The sequence below is a fragment of the Geotrypetes seraphini genome, chromosome 2 (assembly GCF_902459505.1).
Source record: "Geotrypetes seraphini chromosome 2, aGeoSer1.1, whole genome shotgun sequence".
Classification (NCBI taxonomy): domain Eukaryota; kingdom Metazoa; phylum Chordata; class Amphibia; order Gymnophiona; family Dermophiidae; genus Geotrypetes; species Geotrypetes seraphini.
This window is the reverse complement of record NC_047085.1, coordinates 378,109,222-378,127,992: the sequence shown is the minus strand read 5'-3', so window position 1 is coordinate 378,127,992 and position 18,771 is coordinate 378,109,222. Positions and strand designations below refer to the sequence as shown.

The 18,771-nt window shown below is 45.2% G+C and overlaps 2 protein-coding genes across 4 annotated transcripts in view; one reads left to right on the top strand and one right to left on the bottom strand.

The window, feature by feature from the left end:
- The window catches only part of LOC117353985 (dynein heavy chain 5, axonemal-like), a 629,516-nt gene extending 626,369 nt beyond the window's left edge, over positions 1 to 3,147 (bottom strand). Inside the window, exons 1-2 of the mRNA XM_033930650.1 lie at positions 3,061 to 3,147; positions 977 to 1,241 (exon numbers count right to left, since the gene is read on the bottom strand). Of these exons, the coding sequence (XP_033786541.1) occupies positions 977 to 1,214 (238 nt within the window). The 5' untranslated portion in view covers positions 1,215 to 1,241; positions 3,061 to 3,147. The remainder of the gene's footprint in view (positions 1 to 976; positions 1,242 to 3,060) is intronic.
- A 12,031-nt stretch (positions 3,148 to 15,178) lies between these two features.
- The window catches only part of NFX1 (nuclear transcription factor, X-box binding 1), a 261,059-nt gene continuing 257,466 nt past the window's right edge, over positions 15,179 to 18,771 (top strand). For all 3 annotated transcript variants that reach the window (XR_004538087.1, XR_004538086.1, XM_033930649.1), the window contains exon 1: positions 15,179 to 15,325. The gene's annotated coding sequence lies outside the window, so the exon portion shown is untranslated. The remainder of the gene's footprint in view (positions 15,326 to 18,771) is intronic.

Sequence of the window (18,771 nt, the reverse complement as noted above, 5' to 3'; positions counted from 1 at the left end):
GTGGGGAACTGGTGGAAGAGATGCTGGAATCATGGGTAGAGGGAAGGGGGAAACGTGTCTGAACTGCAGGGTAGCCCTGTGAGGGAGTAGAGAAAAGCTGCACCTGACTGGGGTGGAGGGGGGGGGAAGGACAGGTAAGGAAGAAAGCCGTCCAGTTGGACCAAGAACTCCAAACATCGAAAATCTATGTGCACATCAGAGTGAGAAAATCTACAGCTGGCTCCCTGATACCAAGAGGGTTGTTACACAGGGGCCCCCATAGCCTGTGTCCAAGCCTCTTATAAATCAACAGGTAAACAAGCTCCTAGGAGAACAGACACCGAGCCCTCGATGGAACACAAAGCAGGCTAACTCCACAGGTACTTGAAGAGACTGGCCTGCAAGCAGCAGCCTACCCTTGAGGGTCTGCAACCTTTACCCAGCAAAGTAAGCCCAAGAGCACCGAAGCCATGTGAGAAAAAAGAACCAATAACCAAAAATAATAAAAAGAAAGCAGAGCAGAGCAGAATTCACCTTCTCAGTTTTGTTGTTGTTGTTTTTTTTTTTTTTTTTTTGGGGGGGGGGTTCATGTAATGTATCCTACTCACTTTCCCTTATGTAAGTCTGTCTCCTACCATTTTTATATTTTTTAAATATTTTTTTAAATCTCTGTATAATTGTAAACCACTTTGTATTTAAAAGTGGTATATCAAGACCAAATAAACTTGAAACTTGAAAAACTGAAGAGGGAGCTATTCTCCATTAGTGAAGGGGAGGAGCTGAGAGATTTGAGTGTCTCCCTTCAGCAAAGTTCGTGACTATAGGACAACAGCTTCAGTACAGAATCCTATTTCTTTGTGACAGAAACATGACCTAAAATGGTTTACAACACAATATAATAGTCAAACTAATGATAGAATAAAGTAATAAAATGAAGGAGTAAATCATCTAAAGCACATCCCAGACATATAAATGCATCAGTAAATCTAATTCCTACCTTTGTGTATTGTGATAAGTGGTGGGGCAAGTGGCTGCTCAATCTCAAATTCTGGTGCTGTTCCAGCTGGGTTTCCACCTTTGTGTATTGTGATAAGTGGTGGAGAAAGTGGCTGCTCAATCTCAGATTTGGGTGCTGTTCCAGCTAGATTTCCATCTATTGCTCCAACTTCTTTTTGTGTAGCCACTGGTGGGGAGTTGTCATCCCCACCTTCCTCTGCTCTCCCAGTCTCTTCCATTGGGCACCAGCCAGACCAAACAAGGTGCTATCAGATGAATGGGATTTAAATTAAATGAGTTTAACCAACAAAATCATAGGATAGGCATAGAATGTATTAGGATAAATGTAGATACAGGGTAAACATACTAATCTAAAATACATTGTATTTGGAATAAATATGTAAGATAAATGAAGATATAGGGTACATATAGTAATCTAAAAGACACACATATAGGGTGAAGATAATGTGTAAATACTGTACACACTCTTGTATCATAACACCATTGTAAAAGCCCTTAAATCATAGCTCACGCATAGTAACACCATTACTGAATCTCGTGTACAGTGGTGCCTCGCATAACGGACGCCTCGTACAGCGAACGCTGCGCATAACGAACTTTTTGTCTTGCTCCCTATAACGAACTTCGTTTCACACAACGAAGTCGCCCAAGGGGCCCGGGGGGGGGGGCGGAACTACTCTCGCGGCTTCCTAATGTGAGCCGGGAACAGCAGCACCCTCCTGTCTGAATGCAGTGTTCCATCATCTCCCTCCACCTTACCTTAGATGCCGAGTTTTCCGGCTTTCTTTTTCGGCCAGCCACACACTTTCAAAGAGCAGCACATGCGCGCATGCTCTGTTGTTCAATCTTTTCCTCTGACGCAACCGGAAACCGGAAGTTGCAGGAGAGGAGAACATTGATCAACTTCAGCAGCTGCGCGTGCACAGCTTTTTGAAAGCGTGCGGCTGGGTGAAAAAGAAAGCTGGCAAACTCTGCATATAAGGTGAGGTGGAGGGAGGGAAATGTAGGGCTGCAGAACGAATTATTTTGTTTTACATGTATTCTTATGGGAAAACAGGGCTGCAGAACGAATTATTTTGTTTTACATGTATTCTTATGGGAAAACGCGTTTCACACAACGAACGTTTCACATAACAAACTTGCTCCTGGAACGGATTAAGTTCGTTGTGTGAGGCACCACTTGTATTTTATTATAACACTATTACTGAAACTCGGGTATTGTAACATCATGATAGAAACACATCATTTGTACCTCAGGTACAGTAACACCATTACTGAAGCTCATGTATCACAACACTGTAATTGAAGCTAATGTAAACCGCTCTGAATCGACTACACAGTCTTTAGTAGCAGTATAGAAGCTTTCAATGAACAATGTTTATTCACATTTATGGGCACAACTCAATCTGCATGCAGCTACTACAGGTACCATAGCAGGTTGTACCTTTCAAAAGGATCCCAATCTCACCGCTATCATTTTTTCAATTATTTACATGAATTCGATTCTAAGCATTAACTACAAAGATCCAGTTGAGTCACAAAAATAGTTTTAATGCGTGCTATACAATTCACTACAGTTACAATCGCAATTTAATAACATCCCACCAAGCCCTCCTTCCATCACCATCCCCAACTCTTGTAGGTTAAACTAAGCTGCAACATAAAGTAAAAGGAATAAACTTTGACATACTTTTTTTTTTTTAATTCTTTATTCATTTTCAAACTTACAATAAGTGTGACATATGTTCAAACAAATTAACAATAAATACATCACTTAATAATCATCATTGGTACAAAACATAAACTCTTATCACCCCCCTTCCCACCCTTTCCTACCATATAATCAAATATCTTATAGAATATGTAATAGTAAAATAATCCCCCTCTACTATTGAACTTGTAAATTTAACTTTGACATACTTTTGATGTAACTTCAAACCACTAACTTAAAGCAACCGATCAAAAATAAATAAATAATTGGACGCACCTAAAAGCAACGTAAGAAGGAAATCTTAGAAGATACTTTGACTCCTTATGACTTAAATGCTTAGTACATCTGCATACCTCGAGGTTTTTATTCTGAGTGATGACGATTTGTGCCAACTTTGAAGGCAGACCAGCACTTTCTACAGGAAAGAGCTTGCAGCAGCCCGGTCGTGCAGTCTTTCACTGCGAGGCAAAGCCCTTCTACTCTCCCTGACCTTCTTCCTCTTAGCATTTGGCAGCTGTCATGGCAACAGCTGTAATCCGATCACCCCCAACGCTGGAGTTCTGTTTCTGGGACTGACAGCTCCAATGTTAAAGGGTTTCAGCTATGCTTAGTTTTTCTTTCTTTAAATTATTTGTAACTTTTCACACTGAAAGTAAAGAGTAAATACAAAATAAAAGGAAGTCCGGTGTGCTGCCGTTTAACTAGGGGGAAGTTGTTCTGTTGCCATGGGATAAATGGAGTGCAGTCGTACACTAACTCAGAGGGGGTAATGTCATGCAGAATTGTAATCCAGCAAAGAAGCTTTCTTGCCTAACAGGAATGCCAGTTGCTCTCGGCACTCTACAATGTAGTGCAATATCTAATTTTCTTAGTGTCTTCCTTTCTGCTGCCATCCATCATAACCTAGTATTAAATGTACATTATAGGAAAAAAATAGCTTTTTAGCTTGCAGGTAGTACAGTATATAAGATTTTTTTTTTTTAAAGAAGATAAAATATTTCATGCTCTTAGGTAGGAAGTTAAAATCCAGAACCTCCAGGGTAGCATTTTCAAAAGTGCTTCGTGTTCCACGCGCAGGACTTAAGGGACAGAGTTCCAGAGTCCCAATGCATGGATGAGGCGATAATGCAGGGAGGAGGGTTTTAGATTTGTTAGGAACTGGGCGACATAATGGGGAAGGGGGAGCCTATTCCGCAAAGAAGGGCTCCACCTTAACCAGGGTGGAACCAGGCTGCTGGCATCAACATTTAAACAGGAGATAGAGCGGCTTTTAAACTAGAAACTGGGGAAGGCCGAAAGTCACTCAAAAAAGCATTGTTCAGAACAAAGTATTTAGTCACAGATTGCAAAACACTTTTTTTGTTGGGGAGGGTGCAAAAGCTTAACCCTAGACCACACCCCTGCCCTACCCAAGCTTCGCCCCAGACCCTCCTCATAATAATAGTACTAATTGTAATGTCATTTCTTCCAATCATTCTTCATATACACACATTATAATCTTATTAACAATACATAAAGGTAACACTGGACAACAAAATTTTCAAAAAGTTTTGCTTCTTTAAAACAAACTGGTGATTATAATAGTCCCCTTCAAAATAAACACAAATATAATTTCCCACTGACTGTATCATGCAGAATTTTAAGAAACACGATGATATCTTTAATTGACTATAACATGTTTTAATGCACAAAGTTTCTGATACGCTTGATAGCTTGCCGGAGAAAATATTTCTTCACACAACGTGGATTTAAACTCTGGAATTTGATGTTGGAGAATGTGTGAAATCAGTTAGCTTAGCAGGGTTTATAAAACGTTTGGATAATTTCTTAAAAGAGAACTCCATAAGCCATTATTGAGATGACTTGGGGAAATCCTAGGATAAGCAGCATAAAATCTGTTTTACTACTTGGGATCTAGCTAGGTACTTGGGACCTGGGTTGACCACTGTTGGAAACAGGATACTGGGCTTGATGGACCTTCGGTCTGTCCCAGAATGGCAATTCTTATGTTCTTATGTTTTAAATTATGCATTTTCCAGGAGGGTGTTGAGGCAGGGTGATTGTGTTGGGATGATCATGACTGTTGAGTTTAATTATTAAAATCACAGAACATGAGAGATACAGATATTTAGAGGGCAATAGAGAGCCCAAGGCTGAATGTTCAACAAGGTACCTAATACCTTTGAGTTGGCCCTGTACATACATACATACATATTGTGATAAGCAAGGAGGGAAGAGGACCAGGCTCCTTTCCCAGGGTGTACCCTAGAGGCCCTTGCCAGGTATAGGAGCTCTAGGGAAGATTAGCCTCCATGGGTTTGAATGCAGTATGCTGTGCCTTCTCAGGGAGGTGGGGTAGCAGGTCCTGTACAGGGGGTGTCATGGAAGGAGGTAGAAACCCTCATGGATGTTGAGGACAACCAGTCCAAACCTGAAGGCATAGAATGCACCTACCCAGCAATTTCAGAAGTCCAAAATATGGAACGAACCTGAAAGAAGATATCCAAACTACCCCTTTAACTTAGGGTGATGGCAGAGTGAATGTTGGGATAGATCCATGAGGGAAGTAGACTTATCCCAAGGGGTGGCACTGTCAAATACCATAGGGAGAAGGGGGAATAAACCTTGGAGATTCTCTATTTGCATGGTGAGGGTGATGGGGCTGCAAACCTCGTAGATACGATCATGTGACTCCATTATTTAAGGAATATCACTGGCTACCAATAAAATTCAGGCTGATGTTTAAGGCATTGACCTTGGTCTTTAAAGTATTAAATAGTGGGCAACCTGACTATCTTGCAAAACTTCTCGTCCCATATAAATCTTCACAATCACTAAGGTCATCAAATTTAAATAGATTGACAGTGCCATCAATTCACCTAGTTAAACTTAAGTCAACTCAAAATTCTGCATTTTTTTTTTTTTGCATCAGTACTTTTCTTGTAGAACTCACTTCCTAATGAACTTCGTGGTGAACTTACTTATATTACGTTTAGAGCCAAGCTAAAAACTTATTTATTTTACTTATTTGGATTGGCATTTTCCTATTACCGTATTTTTCGCTCCATAAGACACACCTGACCATAAGACACACCCTAGATGTAGAAGAGGAAAACAAGAAAAAAAACATTCTGAACCAAATTCTCCCTGCCAGGCTCTGTCCCCAACCCCATACTCCTTATCAGGCTCTGCACCCTGTCCCCCCCTCCCTGCCAGGCTCTGTACCCTACCCCTCCTCTGGTGGTCTAGTGGTAGGCTGGGACAGGGCACGCAGGCCTAGTGGCAGGCAGGCCTAATTGCCTAGTGAATGGCAGGCTGGCCCCATACCCCCCATGTACCCTAAATCATCCCCTCATATCCCCAAGCACCTTTATTAATCATATCCCCCACCCTGGTACCTTTTAAGATCCCTCCCTAGACAGCTTTTATTGTACGGTATTTTAAACATCCCTCCACATCTGGTACTTTTTAAAATCCCTTCCTTCGCTCGCTAGCTGTTTCCTCTTGTTATTTCCCAGCCAGCGGCACAGAGGTCAGAAGAGCACGGCGGTCAGGAGCAAAACTTTCTGTGCTCCCACTTGGGCCCATGCTGTTGTCTGAATGGCTGCGATCAGTTCTTGTGAGTCCGCGTTTGCAAAGTTTTTCCTTTGATAAGGATCAGAAAATATGCATAAAGGATAGCTGTCCCTCAGTGCAGGAGAAAGGCATTCAGCACTAGTCTGTCATATGACCTGAGCCTGGAACAGTACTGAAGGACTTTGTGATTGAATGGAGTGGCACAGAGATCCACCGAGGGGGTGCCCATATTGACAGACTACTTCTGAGGTTGCCTACACTCAGCAATTTTGCACACTTTCACTTGGCGGTCTTTCATAACAACATGATGGATTTTTTCAATCATGTCCTTTGTGGTGATCTCAACTGGGCATCAAGAGCGCACTTCATCTTTGGTGCATGTATAGCCATGTTTAAACTTATTTTTCCAGAAATAGTCTTCAACACTGGTGCAGAGTTCCCATGAACTTCATCCAACATGGCTTTGATCTGCATAGCCATCCACTTCTTCAAATTTATCACTGCACAGAACTTGGTTTTTTTTTCCATTACTGTGATAAATTCAAACTTGGTCGATTCAAATGGCTGTTAAACATTAACTATACATCGCATCTAGCTGAAGCTTTGTCACAAATGGTATGAAAAATGAAACTAACAGTGATGCCACTTAATGGACTGTGGCGCCATCTAATGGTAATTTACCAAACTTTTCAAACAACTCTCATACAGCAAGAGAAGTGAATTACAGATTTTGCACTTTATCTTACAGACATAGGCTAACTATGAAAAACTAGAGGGACCACAACCAACTTAAAGGAGACTAAGGCACAAGTTTGAAGGGGTGACCAATGCTCAGAAAACACATAGGCCCTGATTCTCCAAAAGTGCGTCCCGATTTTAGGCAGCTGTAGACGTCCTACAGCTGTCTAATCAGCCAATCGGGATGCACGTTTTAAAAAAAAAAAATGCTCCCCAGGCAGGCCTGAAGGCGCCTCCGGGAGCCTAGGGAGACCCGTAAGATGCCTAAGCTCGCCTACAGGCCTTAGGCGAACTTAGGCGGCCCTACGCGTCTCCCTAGTAGAGGAAGAAACGCTTAAAATGTAGGCCAGCAAAATGCTGGTCTACATTGTAAGTAGACGCGGCCGCTATACTGATCGCGGCAAGGGATCTCCCTGCTGCAATAAAGTATAGCGGCCGCGGCCGCCTGTCCCATCACCGACAGGAGGATGCCTAACTCCTCCTGTCGGAACCCCGAACCCCCTCCCCCCCCAAACTCGTAATCGCCGACAGGAGGATGCCCAACTCCTCCTGTCGGAACCCCGGAACCCCCTCCCCCCCCAAACTCGTAATCGCCGACAGGAGGATGCCCAACTCCTCCTGTCGGAACCCCGGAACCCCCTCACCCCCTAAACTCGTAATCGCCGACAGGAGGATGCCCAACTCCTCCTGTCGGAACCCCGGAACCCCCTCACCCCCTAAACTCGTAATCGCCGACAGGAGGATGCCCAACTCCGCCTGTCGGAACCCCGGAACCCCCTCCCCCCCAAACTCGTAATCGCCGACAGGAGGATGCCCAACTCCTCCTGTCGGAACCCCGGAACCCCCTCCCCCCCAAACTCGTATTCGCCGACAGGAGGATGCCCAACTCCTCCTGCCGGAAAGCCCAACGACCCCCCGCCCCAACTAATCTCCCTCCCCCAACTAACCTTTCAATGTTGGTCAGCTGGACGGGTCTTGCTGCCGTCCAGCCGACGGGTCTGCCTCGTGGAAATGAGACGGCATGCCCCTTCCCTGCTAAATCTAAGGCCTGATTGGCCCAGGCTAGGCACCTTGGCCAATCAGGCCTTAGGATTAGAGGGGATGGGCGGACCCACTATGCCTAAGGCCTGATTGGTCCAGGCTTCTACAGCCTGGGCCAATCAGGCCTTAGATTTAGCGGGGATGGGCCGGGAAGGGGCGTGCTGTCTCATTTCCACAAGGCAGACCCGTCGGCTGGTCGGCAGCAAGACCCGTCCAGCTGACCAACATTGAAAGGTTAGTTGGGGGAGGGAGATTAGTTGGGGCGGGGGGTCGTTGGGCTTTCCGGCAGGAGGAGTAGGGCATCCTCCTGTCGGCGATTACGAGCTTGGGGGGAGGGGGTTCCGGGGTTCCGACAGGAGGAGTTGGGCATCCTCCTGTCGGCGATTACGAGTTTGGGGGGGGAGGGGGTTCCGGGGTTCCGACAGGAGGAGTTGGGCATCCTCCTGTCGGCGATTACAAGTTTGGGGGGGGGGGGGGGTCTGGGGTTCCGACAGGAGGAGTTGGGCATCCTCCTGTCGGCGATTACGAGTTTGGGGGGGAGGTGGCTCGGGGTTCCGACAGGAGGAGTTAGGCATTCTCCTGTCGGTGATGGGACAGGCGGCCGCAACAACCGCGGCCGCTATACATATTACAGCAGGGAGATCCCTTGCTGCCATAAGTATAGCGGCCACGTCTAATTTAACCCGATTCTCTAAAGACGCCGGTTACAGAATTGGCGTTTAGTATAGGACGCCTCTCCCGGGCGGCCTGCCTGGGGAGCATTTTTTTTAAAAAAATGTGCATCCCGATTGGCTGATTAGACAGCTGTAGGACGTCTACAGCTGCCTAAAATCGGGACGCACTTTTGGAGAATCAGGGCCATAATATTTTTTACTTTGTTTTTATAGACCATTTGAATTTTAGAGTAATGGACTTTGCTATACTGCCTGAGTACAATAAAAATGGTTTACATATACTATATGCAGTTATTTTTTCTGTCCCTAGTGGGTTCACAATCTAAGTTCTGACCTGAGGCAAAGGAGAGTTAAGTGACTTGCCCAGGATCCCAAGGAGCTGCAGTGGGAATCAAACCCAGTTCTCCAGGTTCTCACCCACCGCACTGACCATGAGGTTGCAATGGAAACTGAACCCAGCTCCCAAGCCCACTCCATTAACCATTAGACTATTCCTCCATTCCATTTTATGTTTATATAATTATTGTTAACTACAGTCATTAAAAAATGGTTTACACAGTAAATAGGTCAATTATACAATAGAAATAAAGTTACAAAAAAAGAACTGTAATGTATACGTTTGGTAAAGCCAACAAATTACAGCTTTATTATAATTCAGAGTACACTTCCTGCTATATTTCGATCTGTGCTCCTCTATTGTTAAACTTGAATGTTACTGTCTGCCATTAGGGGATCCTATGATAGTCTATGTACACTAAAAAAGGTTTCTTGGGATATTTGATGTGTTTATAGCTAGATAGCACAGTTACTTACCGTAACAGGTGTTATCCAAGGACAGCAGGCAGCTATTCTCACATATGGGTGATGTCATCGACGGAGCCCGGATGTGGAAGCCTAGAACTTTCGAATGGACCGCACCGCGCATGCGCGAGTGCCTTCCCGCCTAGTGTAGGGTGCGTCTCCTCAGTTCAGATAGCTAGCAGAGAAGCCAACCAGGGGAGGTGGGTGGGTTGTGAGAATAGCTGCCTGCTGTCCCTGGATAACACCTGTTACGGTAAGTAACTGTGCTTTATCCCAGGACAAGCAGGCAGCCTATTCTCACATATGGGTGACCTCCAAGCTAACCAAAATGGGATGGTGGGAGTGTTGGCAATTTAAGAGAATAAATTTTGTAATACTGTTTGGCCAAACTGTCCATCTCGTCTGGAGAAAGTATCCAGACAATAGTGAGAAGTGAAAGTATGAACCGAGGACCAAGTAGCAGCTTTGCAAATTTCCTTAATGGGAGTAGATCTGAAGAAAGCTACGGAAGCTGCCATTGCTCTGACTTTATGGGCAGTGACTTTACTGTGGAGGGGCAATCCAGCCTGGGCATAGCAGAATGAGATACAAGCAGCCATCCAATTGGAGACGCTTAGAGATAGGATGCCTCAACTTGTTTGGATCAAAGGAGACAAAAAGTTGAGGAGCAGTTCTGTGTGGTTTGGTGCGTTCCAAATAGAAGGCCAAAGCACGTTTACAGTCCAGAGTATGAAGAGCTACTTCTCCAGGATGAGAATGAGGCTTCGGAAAGAACACTAGAAGAACAGATTGATTGAGATGAAATTCTGATACCACTTTAGGAACTAAACTAAACTAAACTTTAAGTTTATATACCGCATCATCCCCACGGAAGTAGAGCTCGGCACAGTTTACAAGAAGAGGAGTTTTGGATGAGTACGAAGGACCACCTTGTCATGATGAAACACCGTGAAAGGTGGATCAGTGACTAAAGCTTGCAGCTCACTGACTCGTCGAGCAGAAGTGAGGGCAATGAGGAACACCACTTTCCAAATGAGATATTTCAGATGAGCATTGTCAATTGGTTCAAATGGAGGCTTCATCAGTTCAGCAAGGACAACATTGAGGTCCCAAACCACAGGAGGCGGTTTGAGAGGAGGTTTGACAATGAAAAGTCCTTTCATGAATCTGGAAACCACCGGATGAGCAGAGAAAGGTTTCCCTTCGATAGGCTGATGGAATGCAGCAATTGCACTGAGATGGACTCAAATCGATGTAGACTTGAGGCCAGAAGTCGATAAGTGCAAAAGGTAATCCAAAACAGAACATAAGGAGAAATGTTGGGGCTCCTTATCATGAGAAAAACACTACGTAGAAAATCTAGTACATTTTTGGTGATAGCATTGTCTAGTGGTAGGTTTCCTAGAAGCCTCTAAAATGTCTGACAGGTTGCGAAAACTGCAGAGGAGTCATGTTGTCAGGTACCAAGTTGTCAGGTGTAGAGACTGCAGGTTGGGATGAAGCAGAGATCCCTGACTCTGTGTAAGCAGAGATGGAAAAACTGGTAGAAGGTAGGGCTCTCTGCTGCTGAGCTGAAGTAGAAGGGAGTACAAGGTTGTCTCGGCCACCGAGGAGCAATCAGAATCATGGTGGCATGGTCGTTCTTTAACTTGACAAGAGTCTTGAGAATGAGAGGGAATGGAGGAAATGCATACAGGAAGAGATTTGTCCATTCCAGAAGAAAAGCATCTGCCTCGAGGCGATATATATCCTGGAGCAGAACTGAGGAAGTTTGTAGTTGTGGGGAGCTGCAAAGAGGTCTATCTGAGGTGTTCCCCACTGTGAAAAAATGTGATGAAGAGGCGAGGAATGGAGTGTCCATTCGTGAGGTTGCAGAAGATGACTCATGTTGTCCGCCAAGCAATTGTTTTCCCCTTGGATATAGACAGCTTTGAGGAAGGTGTTGTGGTGGATTGCCCAGTCCCAAACCTTCAGAGCTTCTTGACAAAGGGAGGCAGATAATGTCCCTCCCTGTTTGTTGATATAATACATGGCGACTTGGTTGTCCGTCCGAATGAGGACTACCTGATCGTGAAGATGTTGGAAAGCGTTGAGAGCCTTGAGGATCGCTCTGAGTTCCAATAGATTGATATGACACCGACAATCCGTACTGGTCGAGAAAGAGGGTCGCAAACCTGCGTCCATTGAGATGCCAGGGTCCACTGAGGAATTCTGAGGTGAAGTCTGGCAAAAGGAGTCACGTGTACTGTGGAGGCTATTTGACCCAGAAGTACCATCATGTGTCTCGCTGAGATGGAAGAGCGGGAAGACACTGTATGACAGAGTTGAAGAGAGCTTCCAGACGTTGTTGCGGAAGGAATGCTCCGAGTTGGATAGTATCCAGAACAGCTCCGATGAATTGTAGAGTCTGTGAGGGCTGAAGATGGGATTTGGGAAAGTTGATTTCGAATCCCAAACTTTGTAGGAACCAGGTAGTCCGTTGGGTCACTACAATAACCCCCTGAGATGTTGAATCTTTGATGAGCCAGTTGTCGAGATAGGGAAATACCTGAAGACCATGGCTCCTTAGAGAAACTGCTACCACAACCAAGAACTTGGTGAACACTCTGGGAGAGGAAGCCAGGCCGAAGGGCAGCACTCTGTATTGACAATGCAGATTCCCCACCCGAAATCTGAGGTATTGACGGGAGGCCGGATGAATGGGAATGTGAGTATAGGCCTCCTTGAGATCTAGAGAGCATAACCAGTCGTTCTGCTCGAGAAGGGGATAAAGAGATGCCAGGGACATTCAAAATTTTTCTTTGACCAAAAATTTGTTGAGAGCCCTGAGATCCAGAATGGGCCGCAGATCAACCGTCTTCTTCGGAACAAGGAAGTAGCGGGAATAAAAAACCCTGTTCTGCTGGTCCAGAGGAACTGGTTCGATGGCATGGAGACGAAGCAGAGCTTGAGCTTCCTGAAGAAGAAGGGCAGTCTGGGAAGGATTGGACGGATACTCTCTTGGAGGAAGCTCTGATGGAACCTGAGTAAAATGAAGAGAGTATCCTTCCCTGATGATGGTCAGCACCCAGAGGTCAGATGTAATTGACATCCATCGGTGGTAAAAGAAGGCAGAGTCAGAACGGTGGAGGTTATGCTCTGTTTTAAACAGTCAAAAAGGCTGAGTAGCCTTAGGCTGCAGCAGAAGGTTGAGGTTTTTGTTGCTTCCGAGGCTGCTGTTTTTTAAGAGGGCAAATGTAAGGAGCCGTCCTCGGAGCAAAACGCCGTTGATAGATAGGAGCAGGGCGTGTAGGTTTGGCAGGAGCTGGCTTTGGCTTAGGTCTGACTAGAAGCAAAGGATTTTTCATGTTCAGACAATTTCTTGGTGGCTGCCTCGATAGATTCATCAAAGAGGTCATTGCCTGCACAAGGAATATTAGCTAAGCGATCCTGAAGATTAGGGTCCATGTCAATGGTACAAAGCCAGGCAAAACGACGCAGCTGCCCGGGCAGACAACTCGAAGGCATAAGATGACTGGAGGAGATGTAATCGGAGTTGTGATAAAGAAGCAAGGACTGCTTGAAATTCAAAGTGCTTTTGAGTATCCAAATAAGTCAAGAATTTTGGTAATAGAGAAATGAGGAACTCAAAATAAGTAATAAAATGAAAATTATAATTGAGGACTTTAGAGGACATCATGGCATTTTGATAGATGCGACGTCCGAATTTGTCCATAGTTTTCCCTTCCCTTCCAGGAGGAATGGTGGCATAAACCTTGGAAGGATGGGATCTCTTCAAGGAGGACTTGACTAGCAGGGACTGATGAGATAACTGTGAGTTGTCAAACCCTTTGCAATGTACAGTTTTATACCTAGAGTCCAATTTGCCTGGAACAGCCTGTATGGTATAAGGGCATCGACCAAAAGTCTGAGACAAAAGCTTGTGAAGAGGAAGCTTAAGTGACTCTGCCGGAGGTTGAGGGAGATGCATGACTTTGAGATACTCCCTAGAGTATTTGGAACCAGCATCTAATTGAAGATCCAAGTCAACAGCCATCTGATGAAGAAAAGATGAGAAAGATAGCTGATCCGCTAATGCTATGCCTCGAGAAGGACTCGAGGACGTCGAGGCAGCCTGGGTCGAAGAAGCTTCGGCAGGAAAAAAGGCATCAAAAGAATATGGAGACTTGGACGAAGCAATCGAAACCGCTGCATCCTCGAGGTTCGGAAGTGGAGACCTCGAGCGAAGAGTCGGCAGTCTAGTCGAAGTAGGAGTAGAGCGAGGCTTAGTTGAACAGGGACTTTCTTTAGAAGAACTATGCCTGGAAGTATGCCTCGATGAAGGCCTCAAACGTCGGTGAGAACGGTGCCTGGAAGCAAATCTCGAAGATCGAGGAGACTTTGCCTCGGAGAAGGAAGCAGCTGATGCCACCAAAGAATGGATAGGACTGGAGGCTGTAGATCGAAGCTCCAGAAGCTTGACTTAGAAGTCTTAGGCACTTTAAGCACCACCGCTGGAACTTTCTGCTGAGCTATCTGACCTGAAGAAACAGTGGAAAATACAGCAGGTGTTGTGAAAGAGAGAGCTGCTGCAAACGACGAAGGTCTGATTAGGCTCGAGGTGGAAGCAGTAGAAGCAGGAGGAGTCTCGTTCAAAGGTGAGGCCGAGGTCGCCTTCGATGTCGAGGGATTGGAGGAAGAATCCATCCCGAACAGCTTCTCCACCAAAAGATGACGTTTAAGGGCTCGAGGTTGAAGAGTAGCACAGCGCTCGCACGACTTCGGGTGATGTTTCGGTCCAAGGCACCGACGATGTGGGTCCGTAAGAGAAATCGCACGCTGGCACTGGCTACACTTCTTGAAGCCCGTGACAGGCTGAGACATAGAAGGAAAAATAGCCAACGCAAGATCGAAGCCCTTGGGCTGCGGCTGAGCGGCCTGCCCCGGCAGATGGACGAAAGATTGAAAATTTTTTTTTTAAACTAGAAATAGAAGAAATAAAACAAGAACAGCGATTCGTGAAGAAAAAATACAAACCGCGGTTCAGAGAAGGCACGGAGTAACAAAGTTAAACGCAGAGAGTCAAAGACGGACTTCTTGGCTCCGCGGAAAACTGAGAACTGAGGAGATGCGCCCTACGCTGGGCGGGAAGGCATGCGTGGTGGGGTCCACTCAAAACTTCTAGTTTCTACAAGCAAATCTGTTTGCGAGGCTTCCACATCCGGGCTCCATCGATGACATCACCCATATGTGAGAATAGGCTGCCTGCTTGTCCTGGGATAACTTAACTAACTCACTTAAGCAAACGGCCTCCAAGTTCCGTTGTATGAGCAAGCCACTAAATAATAATTTTAAAAAAAGTTTCTTAACTTAATAACATAAGAAGAAAAAAAAAAACCCCGACGACTTTGGAAACGGACGACAGCTATTCACTGCAGTCCAAGGCAGAAGGTCCCCCACAGTCTCTCGCGCTCAACAACACTTTCTTTTCCCTGCACTCCTGTCTTCACGCAACAGTCAACGTCTTCCTGTTCCTCTGTGTCGCAGACTCCTCAGAGGGCGCGAAGGCAGCGGCGCCGGAAACTGGGTCGATTCCGACGGCGGACGCATTTAGTGACGTAAGACGAGGCAACACTCCACTCTCTCGTCGCCATTATAAAGGCTGTGTACAGCAGGGCGGTTGTCACGTGGTCATCAAGTGCGCGCACCGCTGTCTTTTCGTTGGCGAGAAGTGGAGAGTACGCGCGGAGACGTCCGCAGCGAAGATTAAAGAGACGGTCACCACCGTGGGTTGGCAGAGGCTCAGCCGCCCAGGTAGACCCACAGGGTGTAACGTGTTATAGGGCTTCCCCCCTTTTTTTCCCCCCCTCCTGCTGTGTGTTCCTTCGCGGTGCTCAACTAACCCACCCATTTACTGGTGAAGTGGGTGAGCTTGAGATTTGAGTTTCTGGCTCCTTCACTTGGGTTGTCTGTGGAATGGACGAGGCGCGCTACAACGAGACAGGGAACAAGGGGGCACTTGGCGCTGCCACAGCGTCCAATAGAGCCCCTCCCGGGACTATCACGTGCTATACAGGTGAGGGGTTTCTCCTCCCTCCTGCTGAGCGTGTACTGGTGTTCCTCTCTATAGGTGTGCTCGAGAATGGGACTTGTCACGGTGTAGCACTTCAGTTTGTCGTCTTAGTGAGGCTACGATAGAGAGCTATGTTGTTGTCATTATGCCACAGCTGTTCTAATTAGTCTTCCCCCCTCCCACCAAACGAACTCTAGTGTTAGCATCGCGACCAAATTAGGTTTTAATCTTTCCTCCTCTCTCCAATAAAGAATTATGTGCAATCCCGCAGGCCCTTTTAAAATATCTATATATGTTGTAAATGTAAGATTCTTATTGTTTGGGTGTACATTCTTGTTTTACTGTCCACCATTTTAAACACCTGTTCTTTCGGTCTTCGGCTATATTGTATGTTGGAGAACCAGTAGAGATGGCAGGTGCTCTGGTGCATTGCACCACCTTCATTATGTTGCTACTCAATAGAGGGACTTCTAGCAGCTTGTAGGAGCATGTTGTTTGCTCTGTTCCTGGTTGTCAGACAAAGTGCTTTTTCTTCCATCTGGCAGGTTTTCATTTAACTACAGCAGGCGTGGTTGAGTTGTGTAGAATCAAACTCTTTCACATGATAGGTTACACCTTGTAAAGGAAAGCCAATACAGCAACTAGTAAACAAAATACTAAGGAGTCCTTTTACAAAACAGGTACATTAGATAGAGTGTGAGCCTGCGGGGACAGATAGGGAAAAGCGCTTGAGTACCTGAATGTAAACACACTTAGACTATAAGTGGTATATAAATGCATAAATAAATAAATAAACTGTTGGAGTAATAGCACAAGTATGTGCTTATTGCACATTAAAAAGGCTTATTGTGAAACATGCGCTGGTGTCCCATGGTAAATTTGCCTTTGTGTGTCCGTACAACGTGCTGAAAATATTTTTTATTTTCCTCAAAGGAGGTTATGTTAGGGGGTGAAGAGTTGACAAGACATATTAATCAGCACATGAGGCATTGCTGCACACTAATTGATTAGCGTGGGGGACTCTCACTTCCTACAAAATATGTGACAGCAGAGGCTCACGCAGTAAAAAAAAAAAAAAAAAATAGTTGCATGCTAATTATTGCATGATTAAAATTAGTCCATGGCCAATATTAATTTTGAAAATGGCACAAGTGAATTTAGGGTGCATAGAGAAAAACCTGCGTAAGGGGCACGCTAAGGCAACTTTTGCCACAACTTTAGTAAAAGGTTATTGTATCTTAAATCTTTCTCTAGTCTGGGGGTTCTTAACTAAGACCTCTTGACACATCAAGCCAGATTGGTTATCAAGATTTGAAAGTATTATAATGCTTCTGTATCGCTCCATGGTGCGTCCTCACTTTGCGTATTACACACAGTTTTGGTCACTGTATCTCAAAAAGATAGATTGGAATAAGAAAAAGTTCAAAGAAGAAGGACTAAAATGAAAAAGAGGATGGAACTCTTTTTGTATGAGGAAAGACTAGAGGTTGGCACTCTTCAACTTGGAACAGAGACAGTTAAGCAGGGATATGAATGAGGTCTAAAAAATCCTGAGTGATGTAGAATGGGTAAGAGTGAATCGATTTTTCACCCTTTCAAAAAGTACAAAAGCCAGGAGACACTCAATGAAATTACATGGGAATACTTTTAAAACAAATAGGAGGAAATATTTTTTTACTCAAAGAATAGTTAATCTCTGGAACTTGTTGCCAGAGGAGATGGTTACAGTGATTAGTGTAGCTAAGTTTAAGAAATGTTTGGACAAGTTCTTGGAGGAACAGTCCATAGTCTGCTATTGAAACAGACAGATGGGGGAAACCGCTTCTTGCCTGTATCGATAGCATGAAATATTGCTACTATTTGGGTTTCTGCCAGTTACTGTGACCTGGATTGGTCACTGTTAGAAACAGAAGACTGGGCTAGATGGACCATTAGTCTGACCCAGTATGTTCATATGAGAAATTTGCATGCATTGCTCTGTTGTATGCAGCGCCGTCTCATGCATATTCATTGTTTATAGCTGGACAATCTGACTTGCTTGGTGTGTTCTGAGTGCTGGTTTGAGAAGAACCTCTGCTCTAGCCATATGATTCTGACGAAGATGTATTTGACAGTACTGTTTTGAGCAGTAATTTAAATAGCCAGTCAAGGTGTTACTATGGGCGCCTTTTACAAAGCCGCACTAGGGCCTTAACGTGCGGAACAGCGCATGCTAAATTGCCATGCGTGCTAGCCGCTACCGCCTCCTTTTGAGCAGGTGGTAGATTTTCGGCTAGCACGCGCTAATCCAGTGCGTGCGTTAAAAACGCTAGCGCACCTTTGTAAAAGGAGCCTTATGTCTTTTAATTGCATAACAAGAAGCAGTCTTGAAACAAAAATATCTACGTTACAAAGGCTAATAGTTGATTTTACTGTTAAAAAAATAGTTTAAAAAAGTATTTTATTGCAATGTAAAATTTCAGGAAATCCAAATACAGATGTCATAGTATACAATTATCATCAAATTCAAGGTAGATGCTATCCAGTTACCATATATACTCGAATTATAAACCAGGATTTTTGGTAAAAAAACATTGGTCAAAAAATGGGATCATGGTTTATATTCGGGCCAGCGTCCAGCGCACACCTGCCCCCCTCTCGGACTTATTGCAGGCCTCTGCCGGGCCACCAAGCTGTGCACCCCTGTCCCCCTTCCCTGCCCTGTCCATCCTTACATTCCTCTGCTGCTGAATCCCCCCTGGTGGTCCAGACATGTAGCACGTAGGAGCGAGCTTTCCATGATCCTGCCCTGCTGCTTCCCGGTTGGTCGCTGCCACAAGTTCCGGCTTCAGCCGCTGAGAGGTACTGAGTGGGAGCGTGCTCTGGCGCTGCTGGTAGGCGCTGAGCTGTTTCCTGAATGGCTCACGTGAATTCTCACAAAGCTGGAATTCGTGGCATATGACCCGAGTGCTTTCAACTCTTAACTCCCACTCACTGTTGTCAGATACCTATACCCACTGTATCATTTCCTCTATCATGATTCTCCCACACCTGTCTAAATTAGATTGTACGCTCTTCTGAGCAGGGATTCTGTTGTATGTTAAAATGTACAGCGCTGTGTACTCCTTTCAGCAATATAGAAATAATAAATAGTAGTAGTAGGGCTGGGTGCAGAGCCTGATGGGGGATGGAGGGAAGGGGGC